This window comes from Delphinapterus leucas, chromosome 2 (assembly GCF_059928025.1).
Source record: "Delphinapterus leucas isolate spDelLeu-1000000601 "Yukka" chromosome 2, BTC_Dleu_Yukka2, whole genome shotgun sequence".
NCBI classification, from domain to species: Eukaryota; Metazoa; Chordata; class Mammalia; order Artiodactyla; family Monodontidae; genus Delphinapterus; species Delphinapterus leucas.
The window spans coordinates 72,844,709-72,868,687 of record NC_143130.1 but is presented as its reverse complement, the minus strand read 5'-3'; the positions used below and the strand labels follow the sequence as shown (position 1 = coordinate 72,868,687).

The 23,979-nt window shown below is 42.2% G+C and overlaps 2 protein-coding genes and 1 pseudogene across 3 annotated transcripts in view; 1 reads left to right on the top strand and 2 right to left on the bottom strand.

The window, feature by feature from the left end:
- UBAP1L (ubiquitin associated protein 1 like) overlaps positions 1 to 7,147 on the bottom strand; it is a 32,295-nt gene extending 25,148 nt beyond the window's left edge. For both annotated transcript variants that reach the window (XM_022579772.2, XM_089907106.1), the window contains exons 1-2: positions 5,095 to 7,147; positions 3 to 74 (exon numbers count right to left, since the gene is read on the bottom strand). The gene's annotated coding sequence lies outside the window, so the exon portion shown is untranslated. The remainder of the gene's footprint in view (positions 1 to 2; positions 75 to 5,094) is intronic.
- Positions 1,711 to 1,812, top strand: LOC115802771 (U2 spliceosomal RNA; annotated as a pseudogene).
- Positions 7,148 to 8,095: 948 nt separating the features above from the next.
- PDCD7 (programmed cell death 7) lies at positions 8,096 to 20,471 on the bottom strand. Its single transcript, XM_022579774.2, has 5 exons — positions 18,525 to 20,471; positions 16,440 to 16,578; positions 11,325 to 11,561; positions 10,966 to 11,053; positions 8,096 to 9,270 (listed from the first exon to the last, which is right to left on the bottom strand). Exons 1-5 carry the CDS (start codon positions 19,527 to 19,529, stop codon positions 9,147 to 9,149), a joined length of 1,593 nt encoding a protein of 530 aa, XP_022435482.2. The 5' UTR covers positions 19,530 to 20,471; the 3' UTR covers positions 8,096 to 9,146.
- Positions 20,472 to 23,979: the final 3,508 nt, after the last annotated feature.

The following is a 23,979-nucleotide window of genomic DNA, read 5'->3' as shown; positions in this document are numbered from 1 at the left end:
ACCCCCAAGATTGGAAATGAGACAAAGGTGTCCCCATCATCTCTTCTGTTCAACACTGCACTGGAGGTACTAGCCTGTGCAAAAAGAGAGGGAAAAATAAAACAAAGGTATAAGGATTGGAAAGAAACCAACCCACCATTATTTCTAGATGACATATTTATATGTAGAAAATCCAAAAGAATTGTAAGGTAATTTAGCAAGTCTTTGGATACAAGGTCAATATACAAAAATCTATTGTATTTCTACATAAAAAAAAAAACCACGTAAATGTTATCTTTTAAAAATTTCGTTAGAGTTTGGGATTGACATATACACACTGCTATATTTAAAACAGATAACCAACAAGGACCTACTGTTTAGCACAGGGGATGCTGCTCAATATTCTGTAATAGTCTAAATGGGAAAACAATTTGAAAAAGAATAGATACATGTATATGTATAACTGAATCACTTTGCTGTTCACCTAAAACTAACACAACATTGTTAATCAACTATGCTCCAATATAAAATAAAATTTTTAAAAAATTTTTCATTAGAGATTGATACCATTTATATTAGCATTAATTACCTAGGACTCAATCTAACACAAGATTTATAAGACTTCTACACAGAAAACTATAAAACATTAGATTAAATGGAGGAACATACCACATTCATGGCTTGTAAGACTCAATATTGTAAATATATCAATTCTCCCTGAATTGATTTATAGATCCCATGTATCAAAATTCCACCACATTTTTTGGTGTAAATTGGCAAACTAATTCTAAAATTTAAATAAAATGCAAAGGGCCAAGAAAAGCCAAGACAATTATGAAGAAGAAGCAACACAGTTGAAGATTTATACTATCAGATGTCAAGACTTAAAGTGAAAGCAATTAATACAGTGTGGTATTGACATAAGAGCTTCCAAAGAGACCAATAGAACAGAAAAAAAAAGTCCAGAAACAGATCCACACATATATGGATCCTTGATTTATGACAAAACTGGCCCTGCAAAGCAGTAGGAAAATGAAGGTCTTTTAAATAAATGGTTCTGGACCAACTGGATATTCACCTAGAAAAAAATAATCTTGACCTCTACCTCATATCATAAACAAAGGTCAATTTCAGATAGATTGTACATCTAAATGTGAAAGGTAAAAAAAGCTTGAAGATAAAATAGGAGAATATATTTATGGCCTTAGAAAAGGCAAACATTTCATAAAAGGTTACAAAAAAGACTAACCATAAAGGAAATACTGATAAATTGAGTTACATTAAAGTTAAGAACTTCCATTCATCACCATACCCTTAAGTGAAAAAGCAAATCACAGAGGGGGAAAAGATATTTGTAGCACACATATCTGACAAAGTACTCACATCCAATATATGCAAAAAACTTCTACAAATCAATAAGAAAAAGATCCCAAAATAGGCAAGAGATTTTAACAGGCACCTCACAAAACAGAATATCCAAATAGCCAATAAACATGTAAGTTGTTTAACCTCATTAGTCATCAGTGAACTGCAAAATGAAACAATGAGATAACAGTACACACACAAACACACAGACACACGAAGAGTTAAAATTTTTAAAAGCCTAACAATATCAAGTGTTGATGAGGTTGTGGAATATCTGGAACTCTCATGCACTGTTGGTGAGAAAGTCAATTATTATTAGTCAACAATATCTACTAAAGCTGAAATCTAAGCATTAAAAATTCACACATAGCTTCTGAGCCTTTTGGCTAAGATCAAGTGTAGTAGCTGTTAGTTTAATTATATTCACAACAGCCAGGGATTTGCTTTTTTATGTATTTTAGACCACATTATTCTTGCCTTAAAAAACAAAGCAAAACTCATTCACATAATTCAATTTCATGACTGCCTATAATATACACTTAAATCTAGACTCCTGACCACAGTCTGGCATTTTGCAAATAATCAGGGCTTAGCAGGGAGCCCACACCAGGGAGTGGCTCCCTGGCTCAATACAATGTCATCCCTACCAGGATGGTGCAAAGCCCTGCTGTTCGGGGTCACTGGGGTCATCACCACACCCACATGAGAGCATCATGTGAGGAGGTAGAGTCGATAATCTGAGTGCAGAGAGGTCAAATGGGGCCAGATGGGCAAATCCTTTAATTCCCTCATTTCTACTCTCTGCCCTCTTTTGTCAGTGTCTTACTGTATGTAAGACTCAAAAGGCTTCTCCACCCCATGTTGGGAGATAATTTCCCATCATATTGGCATTGAGTCTTTATGCTACAGGATCAGACAGCTTTCAGTGTGATCAGTAAGTTATCTGCCCCATCAACCTGTTCCTACAGGAGACCTTTGAGTGTAGGGAGTTGTAGGGGATACATGAAAGTTAGGAAGTTTTGGCATTCTCAGATTTATTGTTCACATTTTCAGCTATCATTAGAATTTTTAGCTATGGGGAAGGACCACAGTTGTGCTGAGTCCCAAGTGTGAACTGCCTGTCCAATGAGCAAGTACAGGGCCACCCTCCTGCTTCCTTCCCTCTGCCCCAGCACCTGCAACCTAACAGATATTCTCTACTCAGCATTATACTTGCTTCTAGAGTAATTTAAGAGTTTGAGGATTCTGGAAACACCTCTTAATAGCAGCAAGGGCTACAGTGCAAGACGTGATCTAGTTAGAACATATTCTAAAATGACGGTCACATCTGCATCTGCTAAATACAAAATAAGAGGTACAGATCATTAAGTGATGATATTCTTCAGAGGGAGGAGAATATTCTAGTCCTTATGGGGGGTTGGGGAAACTTCAGGAAAGATGGGACTTGATCTGGACCCTGGAGGGTGGGAGAACAGCCTGTGAGCAGGGAAAAGGCTGGGTGGAGAGCATAACTCCAGGGAGAGAACAGCTTAAGCCAGGGAGCAGAGGCAGGGCAGAGTGAGGGGGAGACAAGCTGCTTGACTCAAGTATATCCTTTGTGCTGAGAAGCTGTCTGCAGTAAGATCGAAGGGGTAGATTGGGGTGGAGCTGGGGAGGGTGCTGAACTTCAGGCTGAGTGCTAATCCCATTCAGTAGGCAGAGCAAGCCCTGAAGGGGTCTGAAGGGATGGGGTGAGGGTGGGACAATGGGGATATTAGGAAAGCCAGTCTATGCATGCTTCAACAAACTGCATAATCCAGGACATTTCCATCAGCAGTCCATGGGTCTGTGCCCATATGGCCACATCTGAGCCTGGGGCAAGGGGCTGGGTAGGTGGGGATTGTAGTAATTGGTCTACATGGAGTCCCCACAATGACACTAGTATTATTTTTTAAAGGTGTCCACTATCCTCCCCAAATGACTTCATCCTTGCCCATAGCTTCAATAATCTAATACTCACACATTAAATTCTCCAGTTCTCTTCTAAGATCAAACTCACAACACAACTGCCCTTGAGGCATGTCCTCCAAGATGTCTCAAGGGTGCCTCAGACTCAACATACCCAAAGTGAACTCTGATCTTCCCCTCCCCCAAACTGCTCCTCCTCCTCCAGTATTCCATGTCTCAAGGAACGTCTAAGGGGCACACAAGCTTGGGACTCACCCCTGATACTTCCTTCTCCTTCACTGCCACCCATCTCAAATCCCTGCCAGGTTTTCTCTCCTAAATCTCTGGAATCTAGCCATTTCATGCTACCTCCACTGCTACCGTGGAAATCCAAGCCCCCATTATCTCTCACAAAGACAACTGATGTCCACGTATCCTCTCATGCCTTATGATTCTGTTCCACACACTGGGATGAAAATGATCATTTCAAAACAGCAAACTAAGCCATTTCCACTGTTTAAAAGCCTCCAGTGGTTCCCACCTACTCTCAGAGTAAAAGCAAACTCCTGACAAGGGATTCTAAAGCCTTACAGTGTCTGGCCCCTTCTCCTTCACTTGCTTTGCTGTCTTACTCTAGCCATGATGGCCTTCAACTTGCCTTGGTCTCCTGGCCCCCCAGAGGGCCTTTGTGGATGCTGCTCCAGATACTTGCTATGCTCCTCTTTGCCTCTTCCCACTAGTTAATTCTTCAGAGCTCTGCTGAAACAGCATTTCCTCAAAAAAGCTTTCCCTGACCCCCGAACTTGAAATCAATCCAACTAGTACATTGGTTTTCAAGATTTTTTTCTACTGTGCCCCACAGAATGAAATATATTTGACTTTGTGACCTAGCATATACATACATAAACTGAATGAATTCTTACCCTTACTATATGATACATAGATATTTTGTATTATTTCACCTAAAAGCATTACAAAACACTGTTTGAGGGAAAAAAAGGGTGGGAGGCCTAATCAATCTAATGGAACCGTAGCTCTCCTTCAAAGCACTTGGCACATTTTTTATGATTGTTGGATTAATATCTATCTCCCTCAAAACCTGCATTAGGGAGTATTTGGTATTTTGCTCACCATTAGAGCCCTTGTACTTATTAGCAAATTATCTGAGCCTCAACAGGCACTTAAAAAAATTTGAACAGTGAAAAATATAAATTTGTGACTAAGTACTTTTTCTTTGTAGTGCTTATCACAATTATAACTGACTTTAATTATCTGTATAATCATTAAGCTTCTCTACTCTAGACTAACTGCAGGAGGGCAGGAATCCTGTCTGTTTGCCCCCTTTTTATGTCTCCAGCATTTAACATTGTACCTGGAAAATGGTAAATAGAAATCATTTCCCAAGAACACTGTTCAAATCCTGGTAACCACATTGTGGCAAGAATGAGTTAATGAAGTTGGAAAATGTCTACTGCTCTGCATAGTTATCCACTCTAACACCAATTGCCTCAAAGACTTCAATCTTTGCTTCAGAGACTATGAAAAACCCAGTTTATTCCACAAAGCAAATGGAAACAAATTCTTCATGGATAGCCAGGTGTGGCAAGTCGGGATCTACTGATGGGTGCACTCAAAAGTAGAAAGTTAATTATGCGGGAACAGCTTATTTGTTATAAGCAATTTTTTAAAAAAACTTAGCTAGAAATGCTTGGAAATGTAATCTCTAGTTCCTAAATTCTACCACAGCTACTACTTCACAGCATTCACATTCCTTCTATATATATTATTCTTATTTGAATGGAACAAGACATACTTTGTACTTACCTTGTAATTCCCAGGATAGCTTCTCTGTGGACAAAACTTGTAGAAGTGAATTGCTACAACAGATGGTATAATCTCAGCTAAGCTTCTTGATACATCCTTGCATGAAAGTCACGTGGACATAGGAACATGAATGGTTTTAAAGTGATTAAGTTGCGTGGCTGTAGCAAATTCTTTGACGTCATAAACTCAGGCACTCCCGTTGAACACTCTTAGTATTTAACATACAACTAATCTCTTTCATTTTCCAATCTTCCCTGTATTTACCTAATTTCTTAAAAATAAACGCTTTTGTTAGAGTTTCTCACAAATCCAGGGTCTCCTGGAAATTTGTCAAGATAAACAAATTTCTTGCATATACGACATGATGAATCAACACATTTCTAGTTAGTCTTTGAAAGAGTTTAATTCTCTATTTTCATTAATTTATGTTCAATACATAGAGAATATAGGTATAGGTCAGGGATAGGAAATGTGCAAGATAAACTTGGAACAGAATACTGGGATTGAGTGGGAACTCAGGAGTGGAGTTAAAAGAGGCTCCCACTGGCCAAAGGTGAGGCAATCAATAAAAAAAGATAAAAACAATGGACTGAAAGACAAATACATTTAGATCTGAGTTCATAATGATACTTAAAAAAAAAATTCACTGGTAACTTTTGGAGGATGCTATGGAACTACCTCATTATTTTGAAAACTAGTAAATAAAATCATGTATTTATTTTTTTGCCTTTCCTATACAAATTGTACCCCAGGGTAACCAAATAGTTGATGAAGGGATGTTTCTCCTTTTAGTATATTCCCGCTGATAATTAAAGAAAGAAGGGCATAATTAAACTATCACTATTTTGCAAATCCAAATGAGTGTGTCTAGGTCTTGAATGTCAATGGCTGCTAAGATCACAAAATAAGACAACCAATTAGTCCTCCTAAATGGAGTACACACCAGGTCTATGAAATACTCTTGCCAGAAAATCCCGATCTTAATGTCATCAAACCTTTAGATCAGAGTGGTCCAACAGAAACATGTGAACCACATGTGTAATTGTACATGGCAAATCAAACTCAATTTCAGTTCAAACTCAATTTCAAGTCCCCAATAACCATACATGGCTACCATATTAGACAGTACAGCTCTGTCTAATCATTATATTATAGGAATAGAGGAACATGTAATCACAAGGATGCAGTTAGCAAAATCCAGACTGGGAACTCTTTAGGAAAAAAATGATCTGATTTCTTCAAGTAATAAACTGCAAGGGAGTGAAAGTGCAACAGTACATAGGAGGAAGGAAAGAGAGACCTATGGGTTATCAGAAACTTAAGAGACACATCAACCAACAACAATGCATAGATTGCATCCAGATCTTGATTTGGAACAAAGTGTAAAACACACATTTATGAGATAATTTAAACATTGACTGAATATTTGATGATACTAAGGAGTTATTCATTTCTTTAGGTGCAATAATAGCAGTGGTTAAATTTTTTAAATGTCTTAGAGCTACATAAACACCTATGAAGTAATATGGCATCTGAGATTTGCCTCAAAATAATCCAGTGTGATTGGTAGGGGTACAGATAAAACAAGATTGGTCAAGAGTTGACCATTATTTGAAGCCAGATGATGAAAAAAATTATACCATTCTCTTTACTTTTTAATATTTGAAATTTTCCACAATTAAAAAGAAAAGACTGTAGGATAAGATTACAATGATACTGCCCATATTCTCAGAAGTACAATTCATTAAAGACACTACTATAAGACTTTCTTGGGACATCCCTGGTGGTCCAGTGGGTAAGACTCCAAGCTCCCAGTGCAGGGGGCCCAGGTTCGATCCCTGATCAGGGAACTAGATCCCGCATGCCTGCCACGACTAAGAGTTTGCATGCCACAACTAAGAAGCCCGCATGCAGCAACTAAAAAGATCCCACACACCCCAACGAAGATCCTGCGTGTTGCAACTAAGACCCCCGGAGCAGCCAAAATAAGTAAATATATATTTTTTAAAAATCTTTCTTTCTGAACGTATAAAGCAGGGGTCCCCAACACACCCCACACCCCACCCCCCGCCCCCCGGGCTGCACAGCAGGAGGTGAGCAGCGAGCAAGTGAGTGAGTGAGCAAAGCTTCATCTGCGGCTCCCCATCGCTCACATTACAGCTTGAACCATCCCCACCCCCACTCCCCTCCCCAACACTGGTCCCTAGAAAAACTGTCTTCCACGAAACCAGTCCCTGGTGCCAAAAAGGTTGGGGACAGCTGCCTTAAAGTACCAGTGGCTGCTGCCACCACCACTACACAGGGCATAAACTAGGAAAAACTTAACAAAAGACCAAACAAATAATAAAAATAATGCTCACTTTATTAAAACTTTGCAGAAGCTGAATGAGAGGGAAGAGGGAATGGTTTTTCCCACCTGGGGTTAAATGCTTTCTTTTCCTTGGGTTCTGCTGCCTGAGTTTTCCTGAGTCCCTGCTCCACACTCCCTAACCCCATCCATGCAGGTACCTTAGTGGCAAGGCTGTCTGGACCAAACATACATTGTACAATTCATCTTTTATTTCTACTCTTCCTGCATCTCATCAGAAAATGGTGGAGATTTATAACAAAAGGGCACACAGGCCTACGGGGTTATGTGAGGCTAATCACATCAGATTCTGAGGTTTATGAGCTTAGAAACACTTTAGAGGAGTGCTGGCCCTCATACTCTGTTAACTCTGTAATGCATAACATATAAACAGTGCAAATGAAACAACAAAAAAGGGACAAATGTGTTAGCATCTTGTATCCAAGAGCTTCCAAGTACATGAAATCACTTCCAAAGTTGAGACGTCCTTTCCTGCTTATCCAGAGTTGGATACCGCCTAAAAAGTTTGGTGCTTGAGATTCACCTTCCGGTAGCAAATGCCTAGTTAATAAATTTGAACTTTGCAGTAAATGTCTTTCATCAATGTGAAAGAGTGTGTAGTGATTTGGGAGGCAACAAATTGGGGGCAAAGGCTCAAACTAAAAATGATATTTATTTAGCTTTTTGGAAATATAAATAACACAATAAATGGCAAAAAGGAAAACAAAATAAAACAAAAAACCTGACATGTTACATGACTGATCATCTCCAGGCACAACAGCATTTATTAATGAGTATAAAAAAATAAATTTTATTATTTTTATCTGCTTTTCCCCCAGCTTAAATTACATGTATATTTTTGGAAGCTTGAGTTCCTAAGAAAATTCCACAATTTCCACTATACCAGCTCCCACAATGTGACTGAGTGAGGTTAATCAAGGTCCCACTCCCATAAGGAAATTAATTTTTATCCTTGCAGATTCTGAACAACCAGACCTCTAGGAACTTAAAAAGCAGGTGCTTTCATTAGGATCCTTCTAATATGGGGAAAATGCAGCCATTATCCATTAAAACACAATCCAGTTTGGGTACAGGTACTCTTCAGGCTTTCCAAGTTCTCCACCTGACTACCAGACAAGGCCACCAGCTTTTCTGGCAGCCCAGCCTCTCCAGCTGCACCAAAAGTGGGATTCACAAAACTGAAGATAAAGCATTTCTGACCTTTCTTCCTGGAAGTTAGGAGGCTCTCTGGGTAAGAAAGGTAAGGGGGTTTTGCATCAAGCTTGCTTTAACAAGGAGTACTGGGGAAGGGACTGCTAAATCTACCCAGTGCACACCTGTGTCGAGGGTATGAGTGTATAGCGTATACTTATCCATCACCACACAAGAAAGATAAGAGTAAACTTATAAATCAATCTGGACCAAGCCCCTCAAAACAGAGGCAAATTTCATGAACCAAGGCCACTGCCTGTCGTAAAAACCTCAGTTCACCTAGGTCCTTTCCTGAGGAACCATATTAATCTCCTGATTCAAGAGGCACCTTGGCCAGGACAGAGGACAGAAGGAAAACGTAACTTCTGGGTAGGGCAATGCCACATGGAGTTTAGAGGTTGTGATTTATACTACAGTACAAGAAGATGGCAGCGTCACTAATACTTAGAGCTGGAAAGAGCCTTGGCTGGACGACCCTCCTGGAGCATCTTTACTAATGCAGCTTAATGGCGGTTGCCCAGATGTCGTTGCTGGGGAGCGGGGGAAGAACCCATCCTTGGGGAACGGAGTTGCCTTTGGGATGATCAGATGGCACCAGGTACTGATCCCAATCATGCCTTAATGAGAACATTACAGAACAACTGTTTATTTTTGTTTCATTCCAAGCACTATGTTAGCAACTAAATATTCTATTACAGGACTTTGCTTTCAAATGACCGATATGAGTCCATTAAAGAACTTGATTTCTAGAAATTATGCAAAAGACTATTTCTTAAATGTACATATATGTAAGTGGGAAAAAACGCCAAATAACTTATATTTTATGGATAACCAAATAATGAATATACAGTCGATCCTCATTATTTGCAGATTCTGTATTTGCAAATTTGGCTATTCACTAAAATTTATTTGTAACCCAAAAATCATTACTCATGGTGCTTCCCTGGTTACTTGCCAACATGCACAGAGCAGTGAAAAATCTGAGTCACCAAAAGGCATGTTCCCAACTGTGGTGGAACAAGGTGACACTCTGCCTTCTCGTTTTCAGCTCCCCTACTGTAAACAAGTATCCTTTCTGTAGTCTGTTTAGTACCACATTCTTCAAATTTTTGTGCTCTCTATTGGCATTTTGCTGTTTAAAATGGCTCCCGAGTACAGTGCTGGAGTGCTATAGCTAGCATTAGAAGGCTGTGATATGCCTCATGGAGAACACATGTATGTTAGATAAGCTACCTTCAAGCATGAGTTATAGTGCCATTAGCTATGAGTTCAATGTTGATGAATCAACAGTATGTATTAAATAAGGTGTCTTTAAAAAGAAAGACAAGGTTAGGTATTGATCAGTTGATGAAAATGTCGTGGCCAAAGGCTCACAGGAGCCTAGCTCTGTATTTCCTTCAGGAGCAGCAGTTCAGTATTCTCTAATTCAGCATTTGCAGTTTTATAGAATATAGCTGCTGTAAATAACGAGAACCCACTGTAATATATTTAAAGGCTAAAACTTGTATATTAACCAGAAATACACTTTTCCCAGAACAGCGCTAAAGAGTACTGTTGGACCTTGGAAGGATCCTCAGAGAGCACTTAGTTCAGTGGTTTTTCAAATCAGGCTTTGAAGACACTTAGGCCCCAAGTAGATGCTTTGGGGAGTCTAGAAATAACAAAGTGCTTCCAGTCAATAACACATTTAAACTGCCTGTGGAACCCATTCATTCATTGTTATACAAACTGATTTTTCAAAAGATTACATTTGGGAGGGTACTACTGTTCACATTTGAAGGCCACAGTCTAGTCCATCATTTTCACCTTGTAGGTGAGGAAAGTGAGACTCAGAACTGAAAACTTTACCCAGCTCATTAGTAACTGCAGATTAAGGTGAGACTCCTTGTTCCTAGCTCTCTTGGCTTTGACCTGTAAGAACTCACAAGTCAGTGTGGGTCTTTGTTAACAGTCTCCACAGGTGAGTATACAGGGAGGGTTTCTTTTCCTTGGTCTGTTTAGCAGTAGAAGAGAATAAGGAAAAGGAAGTCAATGATTTAAGTCAACATAACAGCTATAGCATGGGATAATACAGAGGGCAAGTCACAACCTGAGTTTCAGTGTCTTCACCTGTTAAAATAGGGACATCTACTTCTCAAGAACTGATGAGGACTAAACAAGACGTGTGTGGCATGCTTCAAACTTGGAAACATTCTATAAACTCATAAGGAAAAAAAAAAAAAGATATAGTAATAGACCTCAACAACATAAGCACTTTGTCAACTGCTTCTTGCTACCTAAGGGAAGGAAAACATGGAGAATGCTCCTCTGACCTTATCTGGATGAGTGCTGGCAGGGAGTGCTCAGCCTGGAGGTAATACTGCCGGAAAGGCTGCAAGAGGTGAGCAAGTGGGAACTCATCTGAAAAAGAAAAGGCACAATACCATGTCATCATGCTTCATATGTACAGCATATTTCTCAAGGCAAAGTGACTTAGTCTATGATTATACAATATGATCAAATGTGTTTCATCTTTACCCTTGATTTCCAGGATATAGTTTAGAATTCAAATCCTAAAGGATCCTTCCAATTTGTCGCCTACCACCTCTTAGCTTAGGTGGAGATCATCCATGAGGAAAAGAGCTGTCAATCTAGTATTTTTCTTTTCTCCACTGGTTACAGAGGAACTTACCTGGATCCCCAAATAACTTGGACTCAATTTCACGCTTCTGTAGTAAAAATTTCTCTTTTTCTTTCCTCTGTTTCTTCTCTAATTCTCTTTTCCTCTCTTCCTCTTGTTCTCCTTCCAACATAACTCTGAGGGCTCTCTCTTCAGCTTCATATAATTCAGAGCGTTTTTTAATGAGTTTTCTCAGTCGCTGAAGGTGATGCTCAAAGGTCTCATCTGCTGAGGCTGGAGGACAGACCCCTGGGCAAAGAGATGCAAATGACATTTTAGATACAACTTTTTCTTATCCCCAAATCCATGTTCTAGTGAACAGACTCAAAGTCCTACTTACAGTATGAATTTGGTTAGAGTTTACAAATTCCAACCAGCCTTCAAGTCTCAATTTGATCTTTTTGAGTCTTCAATTAATTTCACCCCTGACTTTCACTAACTCCTCTTTCTGTATCACACTACTTAACCTTTGATTTTGCTTATTTCTTAATGGTTTTGATCCTTCAGTTGGAGAATTCCTCTACTAAAGGGAGGAACTGTCTTTTACTTCTTCACTGTGAAATTCCTACAGCACAGACTCCTAGACCCAACTAATAAACAATTTTTCCTCTGACTGAGTCTGAACTTCTGAGAGCGCACACTTGGACAGTGAGGAAGAAATACACTTAACCAACCACAATAACCTCACAGTCTGCTGCTGAGGGCAGGGTGACCAAATGTTTCATTTGTCCAGTTTTAGCACTGAAAACCCAGTGTTCTGGGACAGATGTGATGGTTGGTCACCCTGATTTGGAGGTCTGACTCTTTTTTCCCTCAACCACGGCAGCTAAGTAGTTGCAGAATTCGCTCTCCTATCTTCATCTCCGAGGCTAACATTCCTTCAGATCATTTTGTCATGATTTCTTGGCTTGAACAAGTTTTCATCTACTCATTCCCACCTATGGAAACTCTACAACTCAAATCCATCTTCTACTAAGTTGCCAATTATTTTCCAAATACACACAAAATTCTTACGCACTGAGAAATGTAAGCTGTCACTTTGTTGTTTCATAGTAATTTCATGGTTTGTTTCATTTCTTTACCTAGACCAAGGATTGGCAAACCTTTTCCATAAGCGGCCAGACAGTGAATATTTTAGGCTTCTGGGTCATACAATCTCTGCTGCAAGTACTAAAATCTCTCAGTACAGCAAAAATACACAGACACGCCATCAGCCCCAAAGTGCCTCCAGACCCCTGAGAAGGTGTGGCCTGCTCCCATCTCGGTGTGCTGGCCTGCACCACCCGCGCTCATTCCCCTCAGCCTTTCATGGATCCCTCCCGACCACCATGACACACTCCCTCTGAAACGCCCCCCCCACCAATCCTCTTCCAGACCCCCTGCAACGACATGATCTAGGTTCCCTCCACCTCTACCATTACTTCTCTAGTTCCTGCAGCTCCTAGATACCAATGCTTTCTCCTTTATTCCCCTTTAGCCACCCATACCTTAGGACCTCACGCAGTCTTTGGACCTTGGCATGATCAGAAAAAAGTTTCCACCTCTGAAGTCTTAAACCCAATTATTCTCTTCTCTGATTTTCTACTCGAAACTCTGTCAGCTTCACTAAAACCTCCAATCTAATATATCAGATTTCACCAAAACGTGTGGTCGCCCATTAAGCAAAACCCCAATAGACCTGTGCTCTGTGCTCACCTGCCAACTGCAGACTCATTTGATTATGTGACCTAGTGCCAGTGTATACTTACATCAGCTCAGCCCATAATGGCACCTCCCTACAGCCATACTCCCATGTGTCTCTGGTTGGCTCTCACTCATTCCTCACAACAATTATTTCAAACATTCACTTCCCTCCTAAAGCCTTACTTCTCTACTCTTAGCAAACCATCTAGCATTTTCCCTAGAGAAAAGAGGCTATCAGGCAGGAAATCCCTTAATTTTTTGCCGCTGACTTTACTCATCTGCATTACTGCCCATCCTTGCCCTCTTCGTTTTCATTTCAGTGGAAAATGGGTCCTTCTCCACTTAAGTTAATTCCTCCATCTGAATCTCCCTACTTCCTGCAGGACCTCAAGCCATTAACTATGCCTCCTGCTTCTCTTCACAGGCAAACTTTTAATAAGCTGGACTCACTGTCTGCTTTTATTATCTCCTCCTCTTTGATCTAGTCTAGTCTGGCTTCTACCCATACCACTCCACTGAAATGCACCCAGCACCAGTCACTAATAATCTGTTGGGTACTAATTCCCATGGATGTTTATTAATCTTTATATTACTTGACAATAATAATAATAAACACTTATACAGCATTTACTACATGCCAGGATTTTTTTTTTTTTTTTTTTTGCGGTACGCGGGCCTCTCACTGCTGTGGCCTCTCGCGTTGCGGAGCACAGGCTCTGGACGCGCAGGCTCAGCGGCCGTGGCTCACGGGCCCAGCCGCTCCGCGGCATGTGGGATCTTCCCAGACCGGGGCACGAACCCGTGTCCCCTGCATCGGCAGGCGGACTCTCAACCACTGCGCCACCAGGGAAGCCCGCCAGGACTGTTTTAAACACTTTATGCATGTTTACTAATTTAATCATTGCAACACCCCATGGATCGGTACCATCACTATTCCCTTCTTACAGGTGAGGAAAAACCAAGGCACAGAGAAGTTTAAGTAACCTGCCCAATATTATGCAATCTCTCTGAGCATTTGCCACTTTCCAGAAAAAGTAAGGGGTCTACACTTTCCTCCTATCTCTGACCTCTCTTGATCTCTTTTGTGGCCTCCTCCTTACCCATCTTGATTTTGACATTCCCTAGGATTTTGTCTTTGGGCCTCATCTCACACCGCACAATCTCCTCAAGGTCATCCCTACTTACAGCAACATGCTGATAAACTCTTATCCAGGATGTACCACAGGCACCACAAACATAACAGGTCCCAAACTGAACTCATCAGCCCCAAGCCTGTTCCCCCTCTTGTTTTCCTGGTCAATTAGAATGGTATCATCACTCATTCAATAGATCAAGCTAGAACCTGAAAGTCATTTTTTTCCTTCAGCTCCCACATGCTGAGTTCCCCCAAGTTATTTACTTATATGTACACACACACACACACACACACACACACACTCTACTCACATCTCTTAAATCTGTTTACTTTCCTCCAGCTCACTATCTGACTCTTAGTTCACACTCCCATATTATCCCTGCCCAGACTGCAATAGCCCTATCAGTCTCTCTTTTGTCCTCCCTCCTAGAAGCTCCAAACCTTTCTCTACTCTGCCAGCACTGATCTTTGTCATCTCTGCTTAAAATCTTCCAATGGTTCCACTCAGCTTTAAGCATAAGTGAGAAGTCTAGCCTAGCAAATAAGACACTTTGAGACGTGGCCCTGCTTACATAACCAGCTTCATTTTCTCAGCACAGTGAGAGAACTTAGAAAGTTGCTCTTTTTAAGTATCCAACAAAACCAGTTACTAGATACTAAATCGTTTTACATTCAAGTCAGTTAACTCCAGAGCCTGCTTATTTTAGATTTTAATTTCTCCTAAAATTTCTTCCTTCTTTCAGACCAAAGTGAGGCAGACTAATAGAAATTGTGTTGTACAATAAATTCACTTGGCATAAGTTTACTGAACACTCAGCTCACAGAGGACATGAAGTAGGGGAATATGAAATAGTAGCCCTCAGGTTTTGCATTATTATAAGGAAGAGATAGAGGTAGACACAGTAGATGCAAACTCCCTCTGATTCATGAATGGTTTGTGGGGTCATCTGATTCTGAGACCTGAATCTGAATCAGCCAGTCTGGAGGCTGGCATGTAGAAGTTAATCATTTAGCTAGTGAATGAGCCTGACTGAATGCACATGTCCCAGTGACATTTTATTAAGGATCTGAGCTGCAGTTTTCAACTATATTTTAAACCACACAGGGCAGATCATTTGCTATTGTGGTACTTGCTAATTTGTGTACTCTCAAATATCCCTGGTGAATGTCAATGGCCTACAGCCTACCAAATAAGGCAGCATGTTGTTCAAGCCAGGTACAAATGAGAAGGAGCAGTAGGTCACCTCAGCCCAGATCGGGGAAGGATGGAATTTACTGTATTTACTTTTGAAGGATAGTGAGAGCTAAAAATGGCAAAGATGGTACTGAAGGCCCTCCAGACAAACAGACTGGCAAGAGCAAGGATCCAGGCAGGCAGGAAAGCACAACTGGGGAACTTCTAGAAAACCAGTGCTCCCTCTAGCGGCAAGAGGAGACCACTGAAGTTCTCTGGGTCCAAAAGTGACCTGCAGGTAAGCCAGGGACACCCACGCAGTCTGCGGGGCACTCCCTGCCCCGTCCAACCATTCACACCTCTACAAATATCAATGTTTCAGGTTTGAAATGTATATGAAGGAGCATGCTAAGTTTTCGACACCTTCTGAAGCACCAAGTAAAGATAGAATAGCTTTCACCTTGGTATATGGGCTTGACCAGCCACGCCAACCTCACTCAGAAAAGTGTGGCCAGGAATGCCTGGGATGGCAGTGAGTCAAGAGGAAGACAGTGCAGGACTTCCCTGGTGGCACATTGGTTAAGAATCCGCCTGCCAATGCAGGGGCCATGGGTTCGATCCCTGGTCCAGGAAGATCCCACATGCCTCAGAGCAACTAAGCCCATGCACCACAACTACTGAGCCTGCAAGCCACAACTACTGAGCCTGCGAGCCACAACTACTGAGCCCACGTGCCACAATTACTGAAGCCTGTGAGCCTAGAGCCGGTGCTATGCCACAATAGAAGCCACTGCAATGGGAAGTCCATGCACTGCAACAAAGAGTAGCCCCGCTCACCACAACTAGAGAAAGCCCATGTGCAAGTTAACACAGCCAAAAATAAATAAATAAATATTTTTTAAAAAGTAAAAAAAAGAGGAAGACAGTTCGGTGGGTTCCCACATCCTTTTCAATCTTGGCTACCAGGGATAAATATCTCCTGAGGCTTTCTACTTCCAAAGTTCTGAGGTACTGCTGATAAGCTTAGTTACCCTACTTGGTGAAAATAATGAAGTATCAAGCATTTTTCCTTCAACCACTTTGGGGAGGAGGGGGCTAGGGTAAAGAATGGAAAGAAATGCAAAGCCATGGTTACCTTTCCTTGCTGCAGCCTCTTTCCTGAGTTTCCTCAATTTCTCCAAGGCCCGAAGAATGTCCACCATTCTTTTGGTGTCTGCTTGTTTTTTCCTCACTTCAGATAGGACACCATCAGCAGCAGCTTTAAGTTCCTGCTCCTGGATGAGAAAGAGAGCCCATGAGACCCAGTATGGAACCTTACGAGTAACAACCTTACAGCAGAGAAAATCTGCCTGGCCGTGAGATTTCAGAGGATCAGACAGTCCCAAGGTTAAGAAAGACTCTACTGGATCTACATCCCAATTTCCTGAGCCATGCACAACTCCTCTCTACATTGGTCCAGCCAAGGGATTATCTTCTCTGCAGCTTCCATGTGGGCTCTTGCCTTAGTTTCTTCCTCAGAGTTTCTCAAAGTGTGGTTCAAGGAACATCTGCCTCCAACTTACCTTGTTAAGTTGGGGCTCTCTTATTAAAAATGCAGACTCCTGGATCCAAAGACTAGCAGGGAAGATAAAGAATGGAGTTGGAAAGGCCTAGGACTCTACAATGTTCTCAGTGATAACCTAAGCACGGTTTGTGCCCTGATGCTCTAAAGTCTCAAGGATCTCTTTGATATGACACTCTTTTAAACATCTGAAGACCCAATCTTGCTCTTAAGTTGGTTCACATGTAAGCTAAATAACCCTGGTTCCTCAAGTCACTACTCACAGGACTCTGTCTCCAGTACCCTCACAGTGCGTGGTAGGGAGGATCCTTTTGCCTAAAAGCTCTCTTTCCCATCTGTCAAATAAGCACTATAGTTTCACCATTACAGACACACCATGCTGTTTCACTCTTTTGTTTCTGGAACTGCACATGTTGCTTTCACTTAGCTTTGACATTTCCTACAAGACTCAGCTGAGATGTCACCATATCATCTGGGAAGCCTTCCTTGATACCTTCCCCCAGTGGATTAGATATTCCTTCTCTGGGCTTTTATAGCACCTACAGTTGAAATCCTAACACACACCATGCTATACAGACATGATCCCCCATGGTGCTCTAAGCCCCTCAAGGACAAGCACTATGTCTTATTCACCCTACTTCCAGCACTCAGCAGTGGGCCTGCCATAATGGGCCCACATTAAATGTCTGGTGAACTGACTCATATTCCCTTAGGTTAAGGCATTGCCTCCAAGTACTCTCCTTTAAAGCGCTGATATATTCCTGGAGGTGTGAAGACAAAGCTTGCCATCAATATACTTTAGAGGGGAGTTGGATCAGACTCCAGGGCTGTAGCAGACACAAGGAGGACACAAGCCTGTACCCGCTGGTTGTGGAGAGTGGAGGGAGAGGGGAAGTCCCTAGAGGCATTCAAAAGTAATGAGAATGCCTTAACTATTTGACTGATTTCCAGTTTCACCCTGGCTCTCTACTTAAGTTAAAACTTGAGATCAGTAGGCTTTGGAATCGAGCAATCTGGGCTCAAATCAGGAGTGAAACTGCCACAAACCTGTTGTGTGACTGTTGGCAAGTTAACCTCTCTATGCCTCAATTTCCTAATCTGTAAAATTGGGATAATACTGCCTACCTCTCAGACTGTTACAAGGTTTTGAGTAAGTGCTCAAAAATACCATCGTTGAACTTGGGATATTGTTGAACTTGTAAATAAAGGAATCCTGAGAAAATCATCACTAGTGCCCCATCAGCCAATTAGGGTATATGTTCCTTGAGAAAAGGCCCCAAGTTCTCTTTTTTTGTATTCTTAAAATCACCTAGAGCAGGACAAGACGCAAGGACCCAGATTCTTGTTCGTCGTGAATGTTACTAAGTGGACAGAACGCTGGAGCAGAAAACAGATCTGTCATCCCTGCAAAACCACTATGCAATCCTATACTTTGTATTTATGGGACTTTGCAGCGCACCTAGAGCATTTGTGTTATGTACTGTACACCATTAACACGCAACCAATACGGAAATATGAGGTCGGAAAGGCAAACTATCTCTTTATTTTACGGATGAGGAAAAAGAGGCTTAGCCCTGAGGAATGACAGTGCAAAGCCTCAAGCCCCATCGGGTGTCAAACACCACTACCCCTGCTCCCGTGTGCATCCGCTGCTCTTACCCGCTTCTTCTCCTCCACCTCCTGCACGCACTTGACCCTCCAGCGGTCAATCTCCTGCTCGCGCTCCGCTGCCCGCGTGGCCTCCGCCTCCAGCTCGGCCTCGCGTTCCCGGGCCCTCTCGCGAAGCCGCAGCCGGCGGCGCCGGACCCTCTCCAGCCTGCGCCGCGCCTCGCCCACATAGGCTGCCTGGGTCAGGAGCTGAAGTCGCTCGGCCAGCTCGGCGCGCAGCGGCTGTGCCTCCGCATGCAGCTGTGCCCAGGCCACACCGTCAGCCTCGGCCTCGCGCAGCGCATGGCCCAGGTCGCGCAGCCGCCGCACCAGGCGCAGGGACCCGCGCAACCGAGCCCGCACCTCGCCCAGGTTGGGGCCGGCGGGCGCGCGCGGGGGCACCGGGCAGCCGGCCCGCCGCGGGGTTCCGAACACCGCCTCTAGCCACTGCCGGTCGCGCAGGCGCTGCAGGGCCGCGTCCCCAAGCACGTCGGACGGCGGCGGTGCTTCAGGCCAGCGCGGGCTCCAGGGCGGCCCCGGGCCTGGAGGCGGCGGCCGCGGGCGCTCACCGGCCTCGTTCCCTAGGAAGGGCCGGCACTGGGGCGGCGGGGGAGGGAGCGGCGGTGGCGGCACCTGGTAGAAGGAGCCGCCGCCGCCGCCCCCGCCCCCGCGGGAGGCTTCCCCGGGGGCCCGGGGCTGCAGAGCCAGCGGGGGCTGGAGAAAGGGGGCGGAGGCCCCCGGAAAGGGACCAGGCCGCTGGGGAAGAGGCGGTGGGAAAGCCGGAGAGGGTAGCGGCGGTGGCGGACAGCCGAAGGGAGCGGGAGCCGGCGGCTGCGGGAGCGGCGGGCCCGGGCGACCCGGGGTGAAGAAGGGTGGCAGAGCCATGGCCACCACGGAGGGATTCTGAGAAGTGACAGGAATCTGAGTGGTTCTCAGCGAAAGTGTCTTCCGGGAGGAAGTGACGTATACCGCGCGCGACATAAGTGTGACGTACCCGACCCAGGGAGCCCGGCGCATGGATGGGCGTTCATTCAACCCTTCAATTCAAAAATACTGTCCTTACTGAGCATTCTAGGTGAGGAGCTAGCCCCTTTGCAGTGCGACTAACAGATACAGCTCCTCTCCTCGTAGAACTACCTATCTAGTAAAGAAAACACATTAATCAAGTAATCCTGCAGTCAAATGCAAAAGGGCAGCGGCGAATGTAAGTACTACCAAAGAGGAAAAAAGGGCAAGAAGAGCTTATAGGAAAATTAAATTTAAAGAGGTTGGGGAAGGTTGTCCTAAGGCTTTGAGACTCCATCTGAGGTCTGAAGGGTAATTATGAGTTAAATCGTAGAAATAGAAGAGAAAGAAGAGAGGGACGCACAGTCCAAATGGGAACAGCATTTACAAAAGCCCCCTAGTAGACTAGGAGTAGGTCTGGTGCGGGAACTGAAAGAATGCCAGTGTGGATGGAGCACAGAAAGCCTGAAGGGAGCCTGGTGATCCTGGGAGGTGGACAAGGTCGTAGCGTCCAGGATCTCATATCTTAAGAACAGTGGGAAACCACTGGAGGGTTTTAAGCAGGAGGGACAGGGAAGGCCATTCACTCCACATGAATAGATTTTTAAAATTAAACTCTGAGATAATTGTAGCTTCATATGCAGTTGTAATAAATAGTACCGCAAAATTCCGCGTACTTTTTACTCAGTTTCTCTTGCAAAACTGTATTACAGTATCACAACCGGCATGTTGACATTGATGGTCAAGATACAGAACATTTCCATACTACCAGGATCCCTCATTTGCCCCTTTATAGCCATACCCACTTCCCTTCCTTAACCTCTGGCAACCACTAATCCTCCATTTCTATAACTGTTGTCCTTTCTAGAATGTTATATAAATGGAATCATACAGTACATAACCTTTTGGGATTTACTCTTCTCACTCAGCCTAATCCTCTAGAGATACATCCAGGTTCTTGCATCAGTGTTCCTTTTTTTTTTTTTTTTTTTTGCGGTACGCGGCCTCTCACTGTTGTGGCTTTGCCGCTGCGGAGCACAGGCTCCGGACGCGCAGGCTTAGCGGCCATGGCTCACGGGCCCAGCCGCTCCGCGGCATGTGGGATCCTCCCGGACCGGGGCACGAACCCGTATCCCCTGCATCGGCAGGCGGACTCTCAACCACTGCGCCACCAGGGAAGCCCCCAGTGTTCCTTTTTATTGCAATAAAGGTGTGCAAAAAAAATGTGTGGATAAAACGAAACCACACTTTGTGTAATCATTCACCTGCTGAAGGATATTTGGGTTCTTTCCATTTGGGGGCTATCATGAATAAAGCTACTATAAACATTTGTATACAGGTATTATGTGAACACAAACCATCATTTCTCTGGAGTAAATGCCCAGGAGTGCAACTGCTAGGTCATACACCAGTTACATGTTTAGTTTTTAAAGAAACTGCCACATTGTTTTCCTAAGTGGCTGTACCATTTTATATTCCCACCAGCGATATATGAATCATCCATTTTGCCTGCACTCTCATCAGCATTTTGTGTATTTACTATTTTTTATTTTAGACAACCTGATAGATATGTGGTGATATTTCATTGTGGTTTTAATTTGCACTTCTTTAATGGCTAATTATGTTGAATATCTTTTCATATGCTTATCTGCCATCTGTATACCCTCTTCACTGAAATGTCTGATTATGTCTTTTGCCCATTTTCTAACTGGATTTTTTGGGTTTTTTACTGCTGAAATTTGAGTTTGTATTCTAGATGTTAGTCCTTTGTATGTGGTTTGCAAATATTTTTCCCCCACTTTATAGCTTGTCCTTTCATCCTAACATGTTTGTTTTTTCAGAGCAAAAGTTCTTAATTTTGATGAAGTGCAACTTAGCAGTTTTTCCTCTTATGGATCATGATTTCGGAGTCAAGTCTAAGAACTCTTAGCCCTAGATCCTGAAAACTTTTCTCCTGTGCTTTTTCTGAAAGTTTTCTAGGTTTACATTTAAGTCTGTGATCCATTTTGAGTTGATTTCTGTATAAGGCATTGAGACTTAGTTTGAGCCCCCACTCCCGCCCCACCCCTTTGGATGTCCAATTGCTCCAGTATCACATGATGAGAGCTTTACTTTTCAAAGCTGTAAAGTGATGGATGATCCCTTGGGTAAGAGTCCAGCTCTGTACCATGAGAAGAACCAACATGAGCCTGACCTCACTTCCCAAGGGACCACTAATATTTCTCAGAAACTTTGTTAATATTCTACATATTTATTTGTATTTTATGTATTCAGTAATTAGGTAATACTGTACATAATATTTAAAGGCTTCAGTTTTTATCTTAAAATTTATTAGGTAAGGTATGGATATACCTTTTTATTTTCTAGATGTATACTGTTATCAATACCATTTATTAAATATTCTTTTCCTAATTTGAAATATCACCTTTTCCAATACTAAATTCCCATATATATTTGGGATCTATTTCTGTACATTCTTTTCCATTGGTCTGTTCATGCACTGGTACACACTTAAATATTTAAAGGTTTATAATATATATATATATATATTTTTTTTTGCAGTACACGGGCCTCTCACTGTTGTGGCCTCTCCCGTTGTGGAGCACAGGCTCCGGACGCGCAGGCTCAGCGGCCATGGCTCACGGGCCCAGCCGCTCCACGGCATGTGGGATCTTCCCGGACCGGGGCACGAACCCGTGTCCCCTGCATCGGCAGGCAGACTCTCAACCACTGCGCCACCAGGGAAGCCCGGTTTATAATATTTTAAAAATAGAAGATGCAGTCCTTCCTCATTCTTCAGTTGTTGCTTAGGTGGAGAGGCTCTGGAACCAGTCTACCTGGGGTTAAATCCTGGCTGTTACTTACTAGTTGTGTGACCTTGGGAAAGCTACCTAAACACTCTGGGCTTAAGTTTCTTCATCTAGAAGGGTTGATAAGAGTGTGTACCTCATAGAGTTGTTGCATTAAATGAACAGAGTGACACAGAGTAAGCACTATGAGTGTGCATTATCATTTTGCTTGTTCACCATTCTTATTTTTTTGTGTGAACTTTAGAATCCATTTGCCTAGTTTCATTTTAAAACTTACTGGCATTTTATTGGAATATTAAATTTATAAATTAACATAGGGATAACAGACATCTTTATAATATTGTTTTCCCATTGAGGAACATGGGATACCACTTTTCATCAGATTTGCAAAAATACCTACCCATCCACTCTTCCACTTACATTGCTATCATCTTAGTCCAATCCATCATCTTCTAGTAGGCTTATTGTAATAGCCCCAAGTGCCCCTGATTTACTCCTTGGTCCTCTGTAGTGTGTTCTCTTATACCACAACCAGAGTGGTCTTTTAAAACTTACATCTGATTATGTCATTTCTCCATGTAAAACCTTCTGGCAACTTCTCATCTCACTCAGAATCAAAGCCTGGAAGGGAACTGGAAACAGCAAGATCAACTTGTAGTTTACTGTGGAGGGGATGTGGGTTCAAGAGAGTTATGTTTTGTATGTTGATAAGAATTTATCTGATTGATATATACACACTACTATATGTAAAACAGAAAACTAATAAGGACCTACTGTATAGCACAGGGAACTCTACTCAATACTCTATAATGGCCTATATGGGAAAAGAATCTAAAAAAGAGTGGATATATTTATAACTGATTCACTTTGCTGTACACCTGAAACTAGCACAACATTGTAAATCAGTTAAAAAAAATTTTTCCAGTTAATATTATTATATTATATATTATATATATATAATATATATTATATTATATAATATATATAATATATATAATATTATATATTATATATATTATAATATATTATATTATATATAATATTATAATTCCAGTTAATAATATTCCAGTTAAAAAAAAAATTGATCCAAAAGATGGTAGGAGATAAAGGGCAAGTGCTGGAGAAATGTCCACAAGTAGGCCTCTAGTCATGTTTCCCTCCATTTATCTCAGCACCTTCCCTTCCCAACAATCTAAAACACATATCTAGTGATGTCCAATTCTCATGCTTAAAACCCTTTTAATAGCTCTCCACTACTTTCTGCATAAAATTACAACTTAATCTGGCATACAAGATATTCTATAATTTTTAAAAAATGTACAGAGCACCAAATATATGAAGCACCATGTAAGTGCTGGTTATAGTTAACGAAACAGGCATGATCTTCATGCTAGTGGACTTGACGGTGTAGTTGGAAAGACAAGTGAAAAATAAGCTTGGGGGTTTGCTATAGAACAGGAAATACTAGGCATTGTTTAGATGCTTCTGGGAATGTTTCAGAAGGAAGGAGACCAATAATGTAGTAGAGATACTAACAAAAGAACCGGAGGCCTTAAGAAATTAGAGGGGATGATGGGATCCCCTCATAATAACATGGAGTGACTGAGTTTTGATAAAAGGAATCCTTCAGCTGTAACTGGAGAGAAAGGTTG

What these genes read in the sequence shown, in the direction of transcription:
- PDCD7 (XM_022579774.2), bottom strand. Translation starts at nt 19,529, where the DNA reads ATGCGCCGGGCTCCCTGGGTCGGGTACGTCACACTTATGTCGCGCGCG. An exon ending in AGGTGGAGGAGAAGAAGCGG is followed by an intron (nt 16,579 to 18,524) that starts GTAAGAGCAGCG and finishes TTTCTCATCCAG; the next exon opens with GAGCAGGAACTTAAAGCTGC. An exon ending in CCAGCACTCATCCAGATAAG is followed by an intron (nt 9,271 to 10,965) that starts GTCAGAGGAGCA and finishes GTTCTCATTAAG; the next exon opens with GCATGATTGGGATCAGTACC.